At 35.6% G+C, this 18,965-nt stretch overlaps 2 protein-coding genes across 2 annotated transcripts; one reads left to right on the forward strand and one right to left on the reverse strand.

Annotated features, from left to right (window-relative positions):
• The first annotated feature begins 5,306 nt into the window (after positions 1–5,306).
• Positions 5,307–10,791, forward strand: LOC141676937 (lysine-specific demethylase JMJ32). The gene is made up of 4 exons (XM_074482650.1): positions 5,307–6,025; positions 8,059–8,234; positions 9,751–9,821; positions 9,897–10,791. Exons 1-4 carry the CDS (start codon positions 5,357–5,359, stop codon positions 10,118–10,120), a joined length of 1,140 nt encoding a protein of 379 aa, XP_074338751.1. The 5' UTR covers positions 5,307–5,356; the 3' UTR covers positions 10,121–10,791.
• A 64-nt stretch (positions 10,792–10,855) lies between these two features.
• On the reverse strand, positions 10,856–17,028 carry LOC141676936 (protein root UVB sensitive 1, chloroplastic). Its single transcript, XM_074482649.1, has 7 exons — positions 16,253–17,028; positions 15,883–16,158; positions 14,977–15,033; positions 14,713–14,911; positions 13,301–13,416; positions 12,304–12,480; positions 10,856–11,729 (listed from the first exon to the last, which is right to left on the reverse strand). The coding sequence occupies exons 1-7, from the start codon at positions 16,826–16,828 to the stop codon at positions 11,445–11,447; spliced, it is 1,686 nt and encodes a 561-aa protein (XP_074338750.1). The 5' UTR covers positions 16,829–17,028; the 3' UTR covers positions 10,856–11,444.
• Between the last annotated feature and the right edge of the window lie 1,937 nt (positions 17,029–18,965).

The raw sequence follows: 18,965 nt of genomic DNA on the forward strand, positions 1-18,965 counted from the left end.
TGACTTTCAACTGATACAGCATTTTGTTCATTATCCAAAGGCAAATTTTGAATCCTTTTTGAAGTGTCTTCTTCATCATTCTCATCTTCACTATCATCACAATATATCTCAATGTTGTCAAATTTGAGTCCTTCATGATGTCCCTCATATGTTAGTCCATCAATCTTTTTTATCATCAAACACAACATGCACAAATTCCATAATAATGTTGGTTCTTAGATGGTAGACCCTATATGATTTTCCAGCAGAATAACCAACAAATATCCCTTCATCAGCCTTTGCATCAAACTTGCCTTTTTGATCAGGTTGGTTCCTTAGAATGTAGCATTTGCAACCAAAGACATGAAGGAAGTTTAAGGTTGGTTTCTTCTCTTGAACAATTGATAGGGAGTCATGCCTTTTTCCTGATTGATTAGAGAAATATTATGAGTGTAACATGCACAGTTAACAGCCTCAGCCCAAAAATATGTTGGGAGTTTTGACTCTTCAAGCATTGTTCTTGCAGCTTCAATTAGTGATCTGTTCTTCCTTTCCACCACACCATTTTGTTGTGGAGTCCTTGGAGCTGAGAACTCATGCATGATCCCATTTTCTTCACAGAACAATCTCATGGTAGAATTCCTGAACTCAGTTCCATTGTTACTCATGATGTTCCTTACTTTTAAATCTGGATGGTTGTTGACTTGCTTGATATGATTGATAATGATTTCACTAGCTTCATCCTTTGATCCAAGAAAATAGGTCCATGAAAACTTTGAGAAATCATCTACAATCACTAGGCAATATCTTTTCCTTGAAATTGACAATACATTGACTGGTCCAAAAAGATCCATGTGTAGCAGTTGTAATGGTTCATCAATTGCTGATTCAAGCTTCTTACTGAATGATGCTTTCTTTTGCTTTCCTTTCTGACAAGCATCACACAGTCCATCCCTTGAGAATTCCACTAGAGGCATTCCTCTAACTAAGTCCTTTTTGACTAGATCATTCATTGTCTTGAAATTCAAATGGGACAGCTTCTTGTGCTATAGCCAACTTTCATCTTGACTTGCTTTGCTGAAAAGACAAGTAATTGATTTTGCATCTATAGAGTTGAAGTCAGCCATGTACACATTCCCTTTTCTAACTCCAGTTAGAACCACTTTGTTGTCCTTCTTACTGGTAACAACACAGGCTTCAGAATTGAAGGAAACAATATTCCCTCTGTCATATAGTTGACTGATGCTCAATAGATTGTGTTTGAGACCATCAACTAATGCAACTTCATCAATGATGACATATTCTTTGAAATCAAGCCAGATCCCATAGTGAACCCTTTGCTGTCATCTCCAAAGGTTATGCTAGGGCCAACTCTCTCCTTGAACTCTGTGAGCAGGGTGAAATCTCCTGTCATGTGCCTTGAACAACCACTGTCCAAGTACCATAGATTCCTTCTTTTTCCCTGCACACAATAAAATCAAATCAAGTTGATTTTGGTACCCAAGTTTCCTTGGGTCCAGCCTTGTTAGTATTTTTCCTAGACTTCATACTTCCTGCACCTTTTGAATTAGGTAACTTTGAGTCAACCTTGGTCTCAGATGTAGTTGGTTGAAGTGTAGGGTTAGTCACAGAATCATTTAGCATATTTGGTTGAATTTGATAAGGCATAGATTGTGCAAATATATTATTCCACATAGGCATGTTGTATGGCATTTGAGGCATACTAAATGCAGCAAAATAAGGATTATTAACATATGGCATGTTTGCAAAATGTGCATGTGGATTCTGTTGAGACATAACAGGCATAGCATGCAGTGGTGACATAGGCATGTTAGGCATGGAAGGAGTTAAAGGCATGGGAGCATTCTTAACAGATTTGCAATTAGCAGATAAATGATTAACACTACTACAATACACATAACTTTTTCTAGGAGCATACTTATCAGGTGTGTAGTTGTTGTGTTTGTTAATCCCTACCTTCCCATTTCTATTAGATTTTCTTTTAGTTTCCTTTTTATCCTCAACCAACTTAAGCCTATTTTTCAACTGATCTAAAGTCATGTGTCCTATATTCACCTTACTGGCATCTTTGGATGTGCTAGCTTCTTCTTTGACAAAGTTCTTGGAAGTTAAACCAAACTTCTTACTGAGATTTTTCAAATTATCCCTTTTAGAATCATTTGCCTATTTTAATTGATAAGCCTTCAACGGATGCTCCTTTTCTTCCTTCAACGGATGACTCTCATCATCCGTTGATTCCACATCCGTTGATAGTCCATCAATTAATTTCATTTCCTTTTTGTTTTTCTTCCAGGCATTCTCACAGAGTGATTCAATTTCTTGAACCTTGACAATTTGAGCACTAACATCCCTAGATGTTTTCCAGGCCTTGATTACCTCTTGCTCACGTTCTAGTTGTTTAGAAAGAACTTCTACTTTCTTAACAGACTCTTCTAGTTCATTCTCAACAGATAAGCATTTGATTTTAATCTTTTCAAGCTCAATTACCTTACCCTCTAACACATCATTCCTATCACTTAAAAACAGATTATTCTCTTTAATTCTCGTATTCTCTTTAGCCAGTGATTTAAGGGAAACACGTAAATGATATAATTCATTGGACATATCATTTATAACTTCATTGCATTCATTTTTGAAAAGCTGAGAGAGGTCAGTAGTGATTACCTGGTTGCTTGATGAACTAGTTTCATTTTCATCAGAATTAGCCATCAGGGCTAAGTTGACATACTCCATATCATCATCTTCATTGGCTCCATCAGCTGCCCAATCATTTTCCTGAGTCAGAAAAGCCCTTTCCTTTTGTTTGAGCAATTCAAAATATTTCTTTTTGTAATCCACTTGCTCAAATTTCTTCTTTTCAGAAGTTGGCTTTCTGCACTCACTTACAAAGTGTCCACTTGTGCCACAGTTATAACACTTGAACTTAGATTTGTCCACCATGTTCTTGTTTGGCTTAGTGGCTCTAGTATTTTTCTTGAATTTCATCTTTGCAAACCTTCTGGACAGAAAAGCCAGATGTTCATCAACATTATCAGAGTCATTTTGACTGGAATTGTCTTCAACCTCAGCTGCTTGCTCCTTTCCCTTGCTTGATTCTGATTTGCTTGTGCTAATTTTGAGACTTGACATTGTCTTTTCTTCATTTCTGGCTTCAGTTCTCTCATTTTCAGCTACAAGTGTAATTGATCCACCTTTTCTCTTTCCCTTCTCCAACAGCTCATCTTGCTCCATCTCAAGTTCATAGGTCTTCAAAATTCCATATAATCTTTCAAGTGTGAAGTCCTTATAATCTTGAGAATTCCTTAGTGAAACAGTCATAGGCTTCCATTCCTTTGTTAGAGACCTCAGAAATTTTAAGTTAGAATCCTTGACTTGGTACACTCTGTCATACAGCTTCAATCCATTCAATAATTTCTGAAATCTATTGAAGGTATCATTCAATAATTCTCCTTCTTTCGAATGAAAATATTCATATTGTTGAATGAGAAGCTGCATTTTGTTTTCTCTAACTTGTTCAGTACCTTCACAGATAAGTTGTATAGTATCCCAAATTTCCTTAACAGTTTGGCTGTTAATGACATTATCAAACATATCTTTGTCTAGGCCATTAAACAGAATGTCCATGGCCTTCTTGTCCTTGTGAACCTCTTCAATATCTTCATCAGTCCATTCTGCTTTTGGCTTGGGAATAGACTGTCTAACAGCAACTGTGGAAGTAGCAGCTGTGGCCACTTTGTGAGGGATGTGAGGACCATTCTCAATGTAGTTTATGTAGCTTTCATCTTGAGAGAGAAGATGTAGATGCATCTTCACTTTCCAGTGATGATAATTATCTCTTTCCAGGATTGGAATCTTCACTCCAATATCCTTCTTACTCATTATGTTAGTAGAATAGATCTTTAAACTCTTTGTATGTTAAGAGCTAGCTCTGATACCAATTGTTATTCCCAAGGAACTAATAATGAGATTTACAGAAGGGAGGTTGAATGTAAATCTTAAAACTTTTTCAAATTTTGAGCAGTTTCAAAAGATAAGTGTATGATGAACAGATATGTGTGAACACATTTCCTGCTGAAATCCCAAGTCTCCAAGTGTGCTTTGAGCATGTGCTGACAGATGTATATTCAAGGCACAAATGTAAAGAACACAAAGGCTTTAAAAAATTTTCTGGTGGATTTGTTGTTCCACCAGAGATGTGTATTTCAGAAAATCTGTGGTACAAAGAATTGTTCACAGCTGCTTCCTAGTACAAACTAGATGATTTTCTTTCTATATTTTCTAAACAGCTCTGGAAAATTCACATCTAATTACTAGCTGCAACTTGGTTTATATATCACCAAGTTTACAAGTGAAGACAAAGATAAAATACAATTATAAAATAGTTCTTCACATGTTTCTTCTTCATTTCTCTATCCAATGCAATCTAAGATAATCTGTGAATCTTTGAATACTCCCTTATTTGCACCAGAATGGAAATGGTGCTTTTTCTTGATTCCTCCAAGAGGCTACCACATTCCAATTGTCTCTGTCAACCCATGTGCCTATGTCAGCTTATGAATTGTCACTATCAACTGCTATGGAACTGAGCATCCGTTGAAGCTTTCATCCGTTGATGGCTTTATCCGTTGATGCTTTAGAGACATCCGTTGATGCTTTAACAGTTAAAACTTTATCCGTTGATGCACTCATCCGTTGATGGATGTTATCCGTTGAAGCTTTAGAGACATCCGTTGAAACTTCGTTTCTCATCCGTTGAAGGCCTTTAATCTATCAGTTGATACTACTTAATTTATACAAAATTACAAGGCATGAAATATTTACAATTAGCCCTCCTATTTGCATATCCACTAGTAGTCAACATGACTTATAATTCCCCACAACTTCTAAGAATTATAACTCAAATACAGAGACTGAAATGTGCTACAATACTAAACTTATTTCTAAGTAAAGTTACTCCATCAATGGATAGCCAAGATGGTCTTATCCGTTGAGACTACAAACACTAGATTTCTACTTAAGTGTTTTGTTTAATTTATCATCAAACTAATACATATATTCCTAACAATATTTATACATCTTTTATTTATACATGAACACTTTCGGTTGATATTAACATCGAATTTTTAAAATATAAGTTTTAAATTTTAATCTAATATATGATACAATATAAATAATATGTTCTAAAGTTTAGTCAAGAGTGTATAAATAAAAATCTAAACTAGCAAATACAATTAAAAAAATAAAAAATTTATATCATTGACAAAAAATTAAAATTATTTGAAAAAATTCGATACCCCAGCCTGGAATCGGAAAAGATTAGAAGAAGCGGCAGGGGTGGAGTAAGTAAAAGTGGAAAATGGAAGAAAAAATAAAGAAGCTATGGGATGAAACAAGAGAGTTAAGCTTAGGAACAAGTCCACAGATTCCCCGTCTAGAGACCCCGCCAAGGGCTCTTGAATTCCTCCGTGATTACGTTTCCCCAAACAAACCCTTGATCATCTCCTCTTCCGCAAAATGCCTCTTTCCAGCCACCACTCTCTGGTCTTCTCCCGATTACCTTGTTAATACCCTCTCTGCCTCCCCTGTTTCCCTCCACCTCACTCCTTCCGGCAATGCTGATTCCCTCACCCCCATTTCCCCTCATTCCCTCTGTTTCGCTTCCCCCCATGTCGAAAACCTCCCCTTTTCAGAGGCCCTTTCTAAAATTAAGAATTCGGCTTTGGGGGAAAATTCTGTGGTGGCTTATGCTCAGCAACAGAATGATTGCTTGAGGCTAGAGTATTCTGCTATTGCTGCTGATATTGAGGATCATATTGGATGGGCTACCGACGCGTTGGGTTGTAAACCTGAGGCCGTTAATTTGTGGATTGGGAATGAGTTTTCCCAGACTTGGTTTCATAAAGATCATTATGAGAATCTTTATGCTGTTGTTACTGGTGAGAAGCATTTTTTGCTTCTTCCTCCTACTGATGTTCATCGAATGTATATTCAGGATTATCCTGCTGCTCAGTATCACTACTCTAAGGTCAATTTCAACCCCCCCCCCCAGCCCAAATTATCATTTTTTTTATCGTTTGCAATGTGTATGATTTTTCCCTAACATAATATATCTACTGCTCCCCTTTACTTCTCACGAGCAGCTAGACATATTTGTATATACAGAATAATGTGCTTTGCGTTTCTTGTTAATCCTTGTTTTAGTGAACTTGAAGTGGACTTTAGAATTACTGAATTTAAATGAGGGATGATGGACCTTGTGCTGCTTGCCTGCTTAATAGTAAGCTGTAGGATTTTCTTTCTCAACAAAATGTCACAATTTCACTAAAAAATGTCCAAAACGTCACTTTTGAAAATTATGGCCCAAAATGTCACTTCATAACGGGCTATCGTGTAGCGTTTTGATAGGACAAACGCTTATCAAAACGCTACACGACACCACGCCACACTATGTAGCGTTAAGGTGTTGAACTCTTTTTTTATATTCTAAGCTTTTTATTATGTGTCGTTTTGGGGCCAAAAACATCACTTAATGTTATATTTTCAACAATCATTTTTAAATTAATATTTTTAGATTTAATAATGTACCCTAATTTAACAATTTTAAATTTTTTAGGGTTCAATAATCCTCTTTTAGGTTTTAGAAATATTAAAAAATTGAATAAAAGAGACATCTAATTTAATACTTTTTAACATTTTAGGGTTTATCAATCCCCTTTTGAGTTTTAGAAATATTAAAAAAAATAATAATAAAAGGTACACCGGCTTAGGGTTTAGGGTTTTAGGTCATAAACCCTTAGAGCCTAAATTCTAATTTAATCTAGGCACTTAAACCTAAGAATCAAAAATGTAAATTTTAAATTAAACAATTTTAAAATTTAAGGGTATAACTTAATTTAATAATAATTTTGGGTTTTAAATTTTATTATTATTATTATTTTAGGGTTTAACAATTTTAAAAATATTAAAATTTTGGGTTTTAAATTTTTATAAGTTAGGGTTTAACAATTTTTTATTTGGGTTTAAAAATATTTTTTAGAAAAAATAATGTGTGTAAAACGCTAGATGAAGTAGTGTTTTGGGTCAAAATGCTACATGATTTACAATTTTGGCTCTTAACACCACTTTGTCTAGCATTTCTTCCCTTTTAATTTTTTAAAAAAGCTAACCAAGATGAGTTTATAGTAGCGTTTTGTTAATTAAAAAATAAAAAATAAAAAATCGCCAAAACGTGGAACGAAGTCACGTTTTATCAAAACGCTGAGCAAAGTAACGTGGTGAAGTGACATTTTGGGCCATTATTTTCAGAAGTGATACTTTGGACCATTTTTCACCCTAAAGTGACATTTAGGGCCACCACCCGTAAATATTCAAGAATGTGCAAAATGATTTACAAGGCCTACCAACAACTTGTTTTGAGAGAGAGATGTCCATAGATTACTATTTATATTTATGCGATAAATTCGACATAAACAATTTTTTGTATGTTTTATTGGTAGAAGACACTAAGGTACTAATGTAAAATATATAATGAGTAGGCATAACTTCACTTATGTGAAGGTTTAATGCCGAAACTCCGCACCTATTTCGGATCCATATCCACGAATCCTAATTTTTTTAGAAACTAAGAGTCCGACACTTGGATCGATACCCATATCCGAGTCCGATATCTGATGCATATACAAGAACTTGATTTCCTAAAAGCACATAAAAACAGTAACTAGGATTTCCTCACAATTCATATATCTAATTTATGAGTTATCTGATTGTGAGTGGGGTGATTGTATTCACATCATTAGTGCATGCATACGGGCCCCCTTTTGAATTATCAAACATTAGGTTATTCATTGCACCAACTAGTAATCATACACATCACTCGCTTTATGTATTCAGCGTGTTTTACTCGGCATATGTAACATTACTACCTACTATTTTGGTTCTTCCTAACGTAGACTTGGAAACCACCTCTTTTGTTTAGGAGATCTTCAGTAGTTGAGTCTATACGGTTCATATGTTGTGTGTTTGTGTGTGTTTAAATTTGCATTTTGGTGTGATATATAGGATACGGGGGAGTTTAAGTTGGAACTTGAGGATCCGATAAGATACGTTCCATGGTGCAGTGTAAATCCATACCCTTCACCAGACACTAAAAAGAGAGACATGGCTAGATTCCCTCTGTATTTTAAAGGACCAAAGCCTTTCGAGTGTACAGTTAAGGCTGGCGAGATTCTTTATCTGTAAGCTCCTGTCACTATCACCTCTTTTCTTTGTTTCTATATGTACACTTGTGTGATTTTGTCCAACACAAAGTTGTTCTTTTAAACGAATTATAATTTGTTGTCACTTTCTGTTACATCAATCATTGGAGGCTTTCTTTAGGATGATTTGGCACAAGTATCTTTACAGTTCATTAAATGTCAGAGGGAATTGAAATAGGAACCTATGATGAGTGTTGGCACTGGCATAAGTGTGTATTTAAAGAGAACCCGGATAGTTTAGGAGTAAGTCTACTAGCTTGTTCCAATTTCCGATTGTTCTGCAACTGTGTACTTAAGATTATTATGTTGGGTTCCTTCGACAAACGAATATTCTCTGATTGATACATGCCTTTCCCTTGGTTATTCTAAAATAATCACAGTTTACAAATCCGAAAGAATGAAATCCAAGAATCAACTTAGGTTCCTAGGTATGGTATTTATGAGAGACTGAGTGATAACTAATAATCTACAGTGACATTTAGTACTAAATCTCAATCCAAGACAATGTGCAGCTTATACTTGAACAAGTTCTATGATTTTCATCTTTCTACACCTTTCTTTAAAGGGTTAAAAGAACCTTTCTACTGCATCATAAGTTTCCAGGTGAACTTATCTGTCTTCATTAAGAAATGCGGTTAAGGAAATTATATTCTGTTTCACTAAATTTAGTTTTGTAGATATGTAGTATATAAAAATACGACACCCACACAGACAAAGGGAGGCCAGTCTTGTCGCATCAGACTCTATCTTATGTTTGTCAAAGTTGCCACATCAAGACTCTTCTTGAAAAGGATAGGTGAGGGTGAGACCGAACTCGATGGCATCTTAAAGAAGTAAAGATTAAGATATTTTGTTGCCAACAAAGGGTTGATGCAGTGGTTGAGCTCTTGCCTCCTCTGGAGGTCAAGGGTTCGACCCCTGGCTGTGCCGCTGTGTGTGAGTTTACTTATCAAAAAAAGAAAAAAAGATTAAGATATTGTTCAGTCTTTTGGTGCTTGGCACTCTCTAGTCTCCAGTAGCCAGTAGGTACTACCGTACTAGCATACAAACGTATGTATTATGTGCATGATTTTGTTTCCAATTATGTATTGGTAGAATACATGCTATTAATGCCAATCGTTTGAGGTGACATTAGCAGCAAACCAAAGGTAATGAGCTCCACTTCCTCTGTTTAGAAGGGCTAACTAGATAGAATTCCCAAGCAATTCAATCATCATCATGGAATGGATGAGGTTTCCACTCACCAAAAGGTTCTAACATTCCAGTTCATGTGCTTATGTGTATGCCTTTCTTTTTTTGGAATAATTTGTCAGATACAATCTGAGCAAGCTTTACACAGAGAAATCCTGTGCGCTCTCGTCACTTACATTGAATAATTGTGGTGTTGTGGGAAAATACAAGTTACAGTATAAAGTTTCAATTATGTTACCCCATTATTTAGTTTTTCCCTTTCTTGGGATTAAGTGTATGATGGGACCTGTTCAATTTTTTGCAGGCCAAGTATGTGGTTTCATCATGTTAGACAGACTCCAGATAGCAGAGGCCTAACTGTTGCTGTAAATTATTGTAATACACCGAGATCTTGATTTGTTTTAACTTGTTGGAATTTATATGCAAGTTTAATATGATTTTCTCTTGCAGGGTATGATATGCGATTTGATTTGAAGTATGCATACTTCAACTTTTTGCAGTCACTTGCTTGCTCCAGGGTTGATGTGAAAGACAAAGAATATCAATGTTTGAAATCATGTGATGCTTCTGCAAGCAAAGTTGAAAATGGCTTAGACGTGGTGCATTTAGCAAGTGGATATGATTCAGATGTCAGTGACGATGTTGAAACACATGAACATTCTGTGTGCCCCTAGGTTTTAACTTTTGAGTTGGTTTCTCGGGGAAGCTCAAATTTCTTAATCATCCACACCGTTAGCGGGCTCTTTGTGTGCTGTACAAAGACAAAAATGAGTTTCCAGGTTGAAGGTATTTTTATACACACAAGCCACATGCAAGAATTAATACATTAAATATGTTTGAAATATGTGCTGTCTCTCTCAGTCTGAGGTAATATTGGTTTTTACATGGAAGTGGCTGCTGGTTAAAAAGTATTTGGTTACATTCTGCTGCTGTTAATGAGATCCATCCACCAGGATTATGTAGTCGGGGTAGACATTCACATTTGTCCCCCACATGGTCATGGATAAAGTTACCAAGATTTGATATAGTTTGACGATACTACACGTATTCCCTAAAGAATAAATAAAAATTGCATGATGTTTTACAACAGGATAAACCAGGGAAAGGTGGTGTGAGAAACGAAGACTTGTGCACTCAGGTGGTAAACAATGGAAATTGAGATTATTGCAAATTTTCAAGTTGCATTGTATGTCATTTAGACTTTGTCGTTCTTCATGTAATTTGTGCATGTACCATAGTGATACTAATGCAGGCTGAGTGATATTTTTCTCTCCTTGTCAAAATTATTTAGAATTTTACCCTGTAGTTTTCAAATTTCAGGTGTGTACAAATTTTATGACTAATAAAGGCTACCAGATAAATCTCAAACCTATTCTAATTCCAAATAAACCTTAGTTTTGGCATCTATGAACAAGGAACAAAAATCTATATTTTCCAATATTAGGTAGGATATACAGTTGAGATCATTCTCTGAATTTTTTATGCCATCTCCCCCAAAATTTAACCCTGCCACTGGACCTTAAACTAATAGAAAATTTACAATGAACAAAACTACATAGATAAAATAGTTCCCAGATATTCAAAATTGTGGTCCTATGCCTAAACCCCAACCCAAGTATATACGTGGAAATTTAACATCCTTTGCTGCAATAATCCATAATCTTAATGATCTCTAACGAAAATGCAAATATCAACGAATTCTTGCATTATGTAACAGCAGTCCACACCTCTGCATATCAATGCCCCAAAAGTCACGTCGTGTGTCTGAGATGGCTGAATTTGGTCAAGTTCATCAAATCCTTCTACTGGAACTTACATTTCTAATTCCATTTCTATCATTCTACTACTTGAGGGCCATGTATGTCGAACTTAGTTCTGTGTTATTGAGTTTATCAGCAACCACAGGGAAGATATGTAGGTTGTCAACTAATTATCTCCAAAATTCATTTTCAACTACTTGCTAAGATAGCTCACGACAGGAAATAATCCAATTCCATGTTAGCATTTAAAAGTAGAGGATAAATAGCCTGGTCGGATCCTATTAGGTGATGGTCGTGCTATCAGACCTTCTGTTACCCAACCAACTAGTTCTCCATCACATTTGACATGGTTGAATTCACGTTGCACATACTCCAGAGAAATCTGCAGCTTTCCCCCTGGTCTACAATCATCTGATGCACCAACTGATTTTATTCCAACATTCTTCTCCAACCAATAAAGATAATTGACATGAAATAATGACTTCAGCATATCATGTGAAGTGGAGGTCTCTTTTAGTACCACCTGAACACAAACGAGATGAATCATATACATTAGAATGGATCCAGCTAATTCACTTCAACATGTTTCAGTGTATTTGATTGTCCTCCTTTTCTTCATACATGCAAATAAAAATTTACTTATTTGCTAAGAAACCAAAGAAACCTGGTTTAAAATTTAATTGCAAAAGTAAATAGCAAATCAAGAAAGTTGTAATGGTTAAAAGTTCGAATCTTCTACATACACAGATATTTATTAATCCACAGCACATATCTGTGCATACACACAAAAAGGAAAAAACAGTCGATAATATTTTCCAATCAATTTTGAAATTTTTTTCCTATGAGCTACAAAATACTCTGTTAAACTTAAACCACGCATGATCTTCGAGTAACATTAAGCATGACGGAATATAACAGAGGGAAACCAAACAAAAAAGCAAAAATGTCAACTTAACGCTTTACTACTGTTGATATTCCCTGACACATGGATAGATAAAAGAAAATATTGAGACGTGGACGGCTAAGAAAAGATAAAACGTGAGGAAGCATAACAAAGAAAAAGTTCGCTTAAAAAATTGGGGCAGCTGTACACTTACACAAAATTTCCCCTCATGCTCAGTAAGAAGGTAGCCTTCTTCTTTGTAGAGGTCAAACAATGCAAGTGCATCCTCCTTGTCTCTTACCAAGTCAGATAACTTAGAACCCAGATGTAATCGGCGTTCAATATCAGCAGCTGCAAGCTTAGCTTCTGGTGAAAGTACTGTTGGTTGTGCCTACAAAATAATGAAAAGATGATACTTAATGATCGGACTGACGGTGCTAACTTTTGGACAGGAAAACTTATTCTCAAGCCAATCCTCGGTGCCATATATAATAAATAGTATGATATTAATTGTGTTTTTTATTGATTAAAATTAATTATGTTTAGCCTAGTGGCAAGGCACCCCTCCCCATGGCCAGGGTTATGGGATCAATTCCTCACTTCCCCCACTCCTACTCTAACAAAAATTACGTAACCTATCAAAAAAAAGATACAGACAGGTAACAAGGATTACACCCACATATAACACGTTAGACAGGAAAACAAACAAAAAAGAAGCTCTGCGGTCTTCCTTTACTTGGAAATAGAATAAACAGAATAAACAGCCTCTGCAGCATTTGAAATATCAAATTCCACAGTGCCTCAAATTAGAACCAAGGACTAACAAACTAAAAGGAGCAATACATGAAAAATACTTAATAAAGAGATATTGCATACTGAATTATTTTGTTACAATCATGCAAAAAAATGTGTATGGCCCGTCGTTTATAATTCAGAAATATAACTCCAAGTTGACAGTTAAGTTTAATACACTGTTGGAAGCATTTGAGAAAATGCAACCTCCTACCTCTAACATCATATTGGATGATGGTCAGAGCCTGCTAGTGTATTTAGATTTTAAACTCAGTAACAATTATAATATTTGCATTTACGGACACTCTCTCATATGCATAAAGTTTTTCACAAGTTCTCTGTCACAAAACAATGCAATATCAGGACATTAGACATAACACTGCAATATTGACTACATAGGTGAAATAAATTAAAGTTACCTTGTAGTCAGATTTGACATTAAGAACTGGCACTGCAGGAAAAAATGGTTCTTCGGCATTAACTTCTTTTACCGAGGGCACTAAACCACTAAGCAGATATTCACCAAAGACCAAGTCTGTAAGAAAACTGTTATTAAAACCAATATTGAACAGTATATAAAATACAAGGAAATTTATAAATGCCTAAGCAAAGCAATTCTGCAGTCAATGCTGCTAAATGAACAGAACTTGAACACAGTCTAATTGCCTCAAATGACACATATGATTAACTCTAAAATTTCTAAAAGATCATCATACCCCAGAAGATCACTTAGTCGACACATTCTCCTTGCATTCAAGGAAAATCTTTGCTTACATTAAAACTCATAGTACATCATTATGAATGTATATTTTTCTAGTAGACTTTGCACAATATATAATAATGTCTACAGTAATAGTGGATTCTACATTTTTCTTATCTCTTTATAACAATTCTCATTTTTCTATTAAACAAATTATAAAATAAAACTAGAAATGATACCAAAAATGAATCCCATTACTAAAGTTTTTGTTGTATTATCTGTCACGGAGTCTCCAAAAGTCCATGACGTGGCACATGCATAAAATAGTTGTCCTACTTATTTCACTAATACGTGGACTACGGACATTATAATATGGCATTATAATAATAATATGGTAGCTTTAAAAAAAATGGCATATTAATGTCCATATTATTTACTTCTTAAATTCATCCATAATTCATGCCCCTTCATCCTAAACTCTTCGACATTATAATATGGCATGTCAAGGAAATAAATATTGATTAATGGGATCCCAACAGAGATCTACATGTTTGGACTGTTTCTAATTTTGGCATGAGCTTTCAGGGAAACTTGGCAGTTACCAAAAGAAACATTAAAATCAACAAGCACTACCTTTTAACAAAAATCTAGAAAAAAAAATTACCGTCACTGCATTCAGGTATATAAATCCTGAATAGATGCATATGCTAGAGATATGTTGTATCACCAGAACTGATGGAATCAATCTTTAGTCTATATAAGTGTAGACGACATGCAAACAGATCAAAATGTTAGGAAAACTTCAATGATTAACTTAATTCTTACGACATTGTATATGTAATATTACACAATGCCATATTTGCACAGAACTTTTTAAAGCACATGGTTTTTGCAAAGTAAAAGTCAAGGGCGGTCATCTGGGATGAAAAAATGGTCAGCAGTCATCTGGGATGAAAAAAAGGTCAGTGGCAATCACCAACTAAGTATAAATTTTATAATTTGAGAGTCAACGTTCAGATAGTTGAGACCCTTAGTATAGTTAAATAGAAGATACTTGATACAAAGCTTATACAAAAAAAGTAACACGATATGATTATATTAACTATACACTGAGAGAAAGAAGAAAAGTACTTGCTCGATATGGATTCAAAGTCCTAAGTTGAATGGATTGATACGACTTTAGATTGCAGAACATGTGAATCCAGGTTATAGCACCAAAAGAAACAAGAGCAAGACTGGTAGAAGATTGTATGCAGTTAGCAATTGCTATGCCGAGCATGATGCCAACAAATTTGCTGACCATACCCTGAGCTTCACCCTTCGCTATTACCTGCCATTAATGGTGGCTTTAGTTTCATTCATTCATAACTGGAGACTTGAACAAACAGAAATTACCTCTGCAAAATTCCTCTGAGCAGCAAAGCCTGCATAGAAACAGCTTCTTGTAGCAGCCTATCATGAAAAGAATTCAGATTAATATTATTATTTGTGCATATATGACAGTGAGAAGGATAAAGTCCATAATGGTTAATGGTAACAGTTTTCAGAGGAAATATACATTTGCTTTCCGCTAGATATTTAATAACACAACACAGCAAGTCCTAATCCCTGATAAAATATACAAGGGATAAAGCTATCAATTTTTCTCTTTTTTTAATAAAAGGTAACACTATGAAGAGGGATCACACAAAAGGAGAAGTTGTAGATATTAAATATGCATGCCGAAGACAGAGGACAAACTGGGGAATCCTAGATGACTAGAGGCCTGAAGTCTCTATTTGGATTGGCACAAAGAATACTGTGACAGATATAGATAGTAGTAAACCCAAAATGAGGCATAAACTATCCCAATGAATATGATATGTAAACCGAGGCTATTAAAGATCCTATATCTCCTCAGCAGCCAGAAGATGTTGTCACCTTTATTCTTGCTCAAGGTACAGAATCCAGTAGAGGGCTTCCACCATAAAGCTTGTATAAGTCTCCTAGGAGACCAGAGGAAAGATTAAAATATAAACAGAATTGCAAAAAAGCACTGGACAGTGTGAAGAAAGGCACGCTATGAGTCTCCCGTCCCATAAATTCACTATAGGCATAAGAGATAGGAACTTCATGTGAGCTTTCAGCTTATATACCAAACATAGGTGATAAACAACTTCAATAATAGCATTGCTAATCAAGTGGATATTTGCAACCAATCTTCACACAATTTACTAAACTAAAACGATAATTTGAGCCCAAAACAAATAAAGTCCATAGAGGTATGCCGTGAACAATTTGGCAGGAAATTATCATCTTTACCTGGATTAGGGCAGCTGCAGATCGTCCAGCTCCAGCAGCAGCACCAATAGGAACAAACAGATGGGGAAAAGCTGGAGTCAGAATCTCTAATCCAAACGCAGCATTTTCTAAGAGGTCTGCAAACAGCCTCCAGCCCTTAGGATTGACATCAAAATGGCGGCCGAATTTTGACAAAAATATTTTACTAAGATACCCAATTCCATCCTTTAGCACCCAATTGACAGCAGCGGCAGTTGGAATAGCCCCTTTACCCAACCCAACAGCGTATAGCAAAGCCTATTTAATTAGAAAAGCTTTCAAAATCAAAAGTAAAGAAAACATATAGAAAATATGGGGTTTCGGGGTCATAATAATAATAATAAAAAAATACCTGAGTAGCAAGGACACCGCTAACTTGAGCAGCAACACCTTGAACACTTCTCCAAAGAGAATACTCGAGATAATCACTAGTAACACTAATTGGAAAACCTTCGGGAAGCATTAAGCGCATAAACAAACTTTGACATTGCAACCAAACATTCCCAATAGATAACGAAGTCGAGAATTTAGTATGGGAAATAACAAACACATCTTTTAAATAATCAGGAATTAGCTTAATTTTATTCCCTCCTTTAACTTGATACAACATAAATTCATCATCAATACTAGCAACAGCAGAAGCAGAAGCAGCTAACTGAATAGACGAACAAATGAGAAATAAAGACAGGTGGTGGTTATTAGGATTATTATCACCGTCGTTGTCGGAATTAGAATTTGAGTCACTGTTATCTCCGCCGCCGCCGCCGCCGTTGAAAGAGTAAGGATTTTTGGAGGTGGAGGATATTGATAAGTTGAGTGAGGAGGGGCGTGAGAGGAAGAGGATTCTGGCGGCGCTGATTGGTGGTGGTTTCAATAGAGTAGTCGGAAATGCAATTGCCGGCGATAATGGTCTAGAAATGCAGTCCATGAGTAATGTGTATTTGAGTGTAAAGATGCTTCCGAGTTGTTGATTGATTTTACGACTCGACTCGACTCGACTCAGTCAGTCCCGATGGTCGCGCGTTTTCTCTCTCATAAAAACAACGACGCCTCAAACACCCTCACTCTTTATGGTTTGAAAAAAGGCCCATAATCTCACATTTCAGGGTGTCAGCCCAAAAATCACAAGTCGGGCATATGACCCAAACTATCACAAAGAAACTAAATTAAAACATGCGTTTATACGAATTGTCAAAACTAACCCTACATACAATTATTGTGATGAATAACAAGTTCAATTGATTTGATTTCTAAAATGGGGGCCGACTTAAACTAAAAAAATTAGGGTTCAACATTCAATTTCAATCCATCTGTTCAACAAGCTACGGAGATTCTTATATGTTTTCTCGAATTTCTTACATATATATACATTCATATAACTGTTTGTTCATGTTTTATGTTTTTTAATGTTATTAATGTATTTTTGTTAGACATATTTTATGGATTGAAAGTTTGTATGTGTGTTAATGCTAATAATGATAGTTAGCATATATGTTCAGTGCTTGATTTGTGTGTATCAATTAGTAAATTGAGTGTTCGAAGTTCCCTGCATCAAACCCATACAATGTTCTTTAATCTTTGTATTGTAGTGTATTTCGAAATTATTTGATTGTATTGTAAACCAATTTGTTTACATTTCTACTAAGAGATGCATAGATTAATTTAGTTTAGTATTGACATATATTGATAGGGATGTCAGAGGAAACTAAGGGTATTTATGTTATCAATCGTTGGGTTATTTTTGCTAAAAAATTATGTGTTGAACATATATATCCCTGGGTTATTTGGTTTGAACATTTATGTGTTGTTTTACGTGCTTCGTCTAATTTTTATTTCTTTTAACTGTGTTTAGGATATGAATCTTGGACCTCGTTATCCTACTCTATTACATTTACAGTCCGAGCATCGATCTACAGAAATTTGGAGACTAGGCGGTGGAGATGCGTAAAGATGTCGTCGTCGTAATCCAAATCAGACTCGCCTCCCTAAGTTGCACCATAATATGCTTCCTCTGTTGTAATCTACCGGTTTATATGGTATTTCAAGGGTTTCTTCCTTGCAATTGGATTGGGGTCTCATTTCAGCCTTGGTAGAAAGATGGAGGCCCGAAACTCATAGTTTTCATCTACCTTTAGGAGAGTGTTCTATCACACTTTAAGATGTTGGTGTTCTTACTAGCTTACCTGTTAACGGTGATCCTGTTATTGGTGTCACTCCGACTGTTAATGAGGAATGGTCTGCTATTGTGGGATCAGTCTTTGGTCACCATCCTCCACGAGATCGATTTAATGGTTCTAAGCTGCAATTAAGTTGGTTTGATTCTTTCATTCCAAAGGAGTTGGGTGACAATGCATCTGATGAGGATTTGAGGCAGTACACTAGATCGTATATACTACAGCTGATTGTGGGAACGATGTTTACAGATTATTCAAGTAGTTTAGTGCATTGTATGTGGATACCATATGTTCGAGATCTTGATGTGTTCGGTAAGTATGCTTGGGGCGCTACAGTGCTTGCCTTCTTATATAGAGAGTTGTGCAATTGTTGCAAGGTTGATAGAGACGAGATTGCTGGTTGTTTAATTCTTTTGCAGTTGTGGGCGTGGGAGAGGTTACCTACGATAGCACCAATACGTACTAATAATTCGTTAATTGATGAGCAGTTTTGGGCCAATCAGCTTTCAGGCCCATATGGAGTGAGGTAATCCTCAAGTTCTAAACCGGTTGTCTTATGTTATTTGTTCATGTAAATACCTTCTTATTTTGCTTGTTAAAATTCTACGCATTTCTGTCTTCGAGTTCAGGCTTGTTTAAGTTATGAGCAGTACTATATCATAGCATATCGTGTTAAAAATTTATATGTTGCATGTTCTAGTTACGTAATAGTTTTAAAAAGTGCTATTAAGCGCCAGGAGAAGCATAATAGTCGAGGGTTGATACACAGGGTTGCAAATAAGGTATATCCTGAATTGTTGTAAGCTAACATGTCTATCCGAATTAGATAACTAAAGGATTAGATCGTTAGAACAAAATAAAGATGGCAAATCTGCAACAGAGGTTTAAAAA

Source organism: Apium graveolens, chromosome 8 (genome assembly GCF_009905375.1).
Source record: "Apium graveolens cultivar Ventura chromosome 8, ASM990537v1, whole genome shotgun sequence".
Lineage (NCBI taxonomy): Eukaryota > Viridiplantae > Streptophyta > Magnoliopsida > Apiales > Apiaceae > Apium > Apium graveolens.

What these genes read in the sequence shown, in the direction of transcription:
- LOC141676937 (XM_074482650.1), top strand. Translation starts at nt 5,357, where the DNA reads ATGGAAGAAAAAATAAAGAAGCTATGGGATGAAACAAGAGAGTTAAGC. An exon ending in GCTGGCGAGATTCTTTATCT is followed by an intron (nt 8,235 to 9,750) that starts GTAAGCTCCTGT and finishes AATTTTTTGCAG; the next exon opens with GCCAAGTATGTGGTTTCATC. An exon ending in AACTGTTGCTGTAAATTATT is followed by an intron (nt 9,822 to 9,896) that starts GTAATACACCGA and finishes TTTCTCTTGCAG; the next exon opens with GGTATGATATGCGATTTGAT.
- LOC141676936 (XM_074482649.1), bottom strand. Translation starts at nt 16,828, where the DNA reads ATGGACTGCATTTCTAGACCATTATCGCCGGCAATTGCATTTCCGACT. An exon ending in CTGCAGCTGCCCTAATCCAG is followed by an intron (nt 15,034 to 15,882) that starts GTAAAGATGATA and finishes TTTTCATGATAG; the next exon opens with GCTGCTACAAGAAGCTGTTT. An exon ending in AGCATGAGGGGAAATTTTGT is followed by an intron (nt 11,730 to 12,303) that starts GTAAGTGTACAG and finishes GTTTGTGTTCAG; the next exon opens with GTGGTACTAAAAGAGACCTC.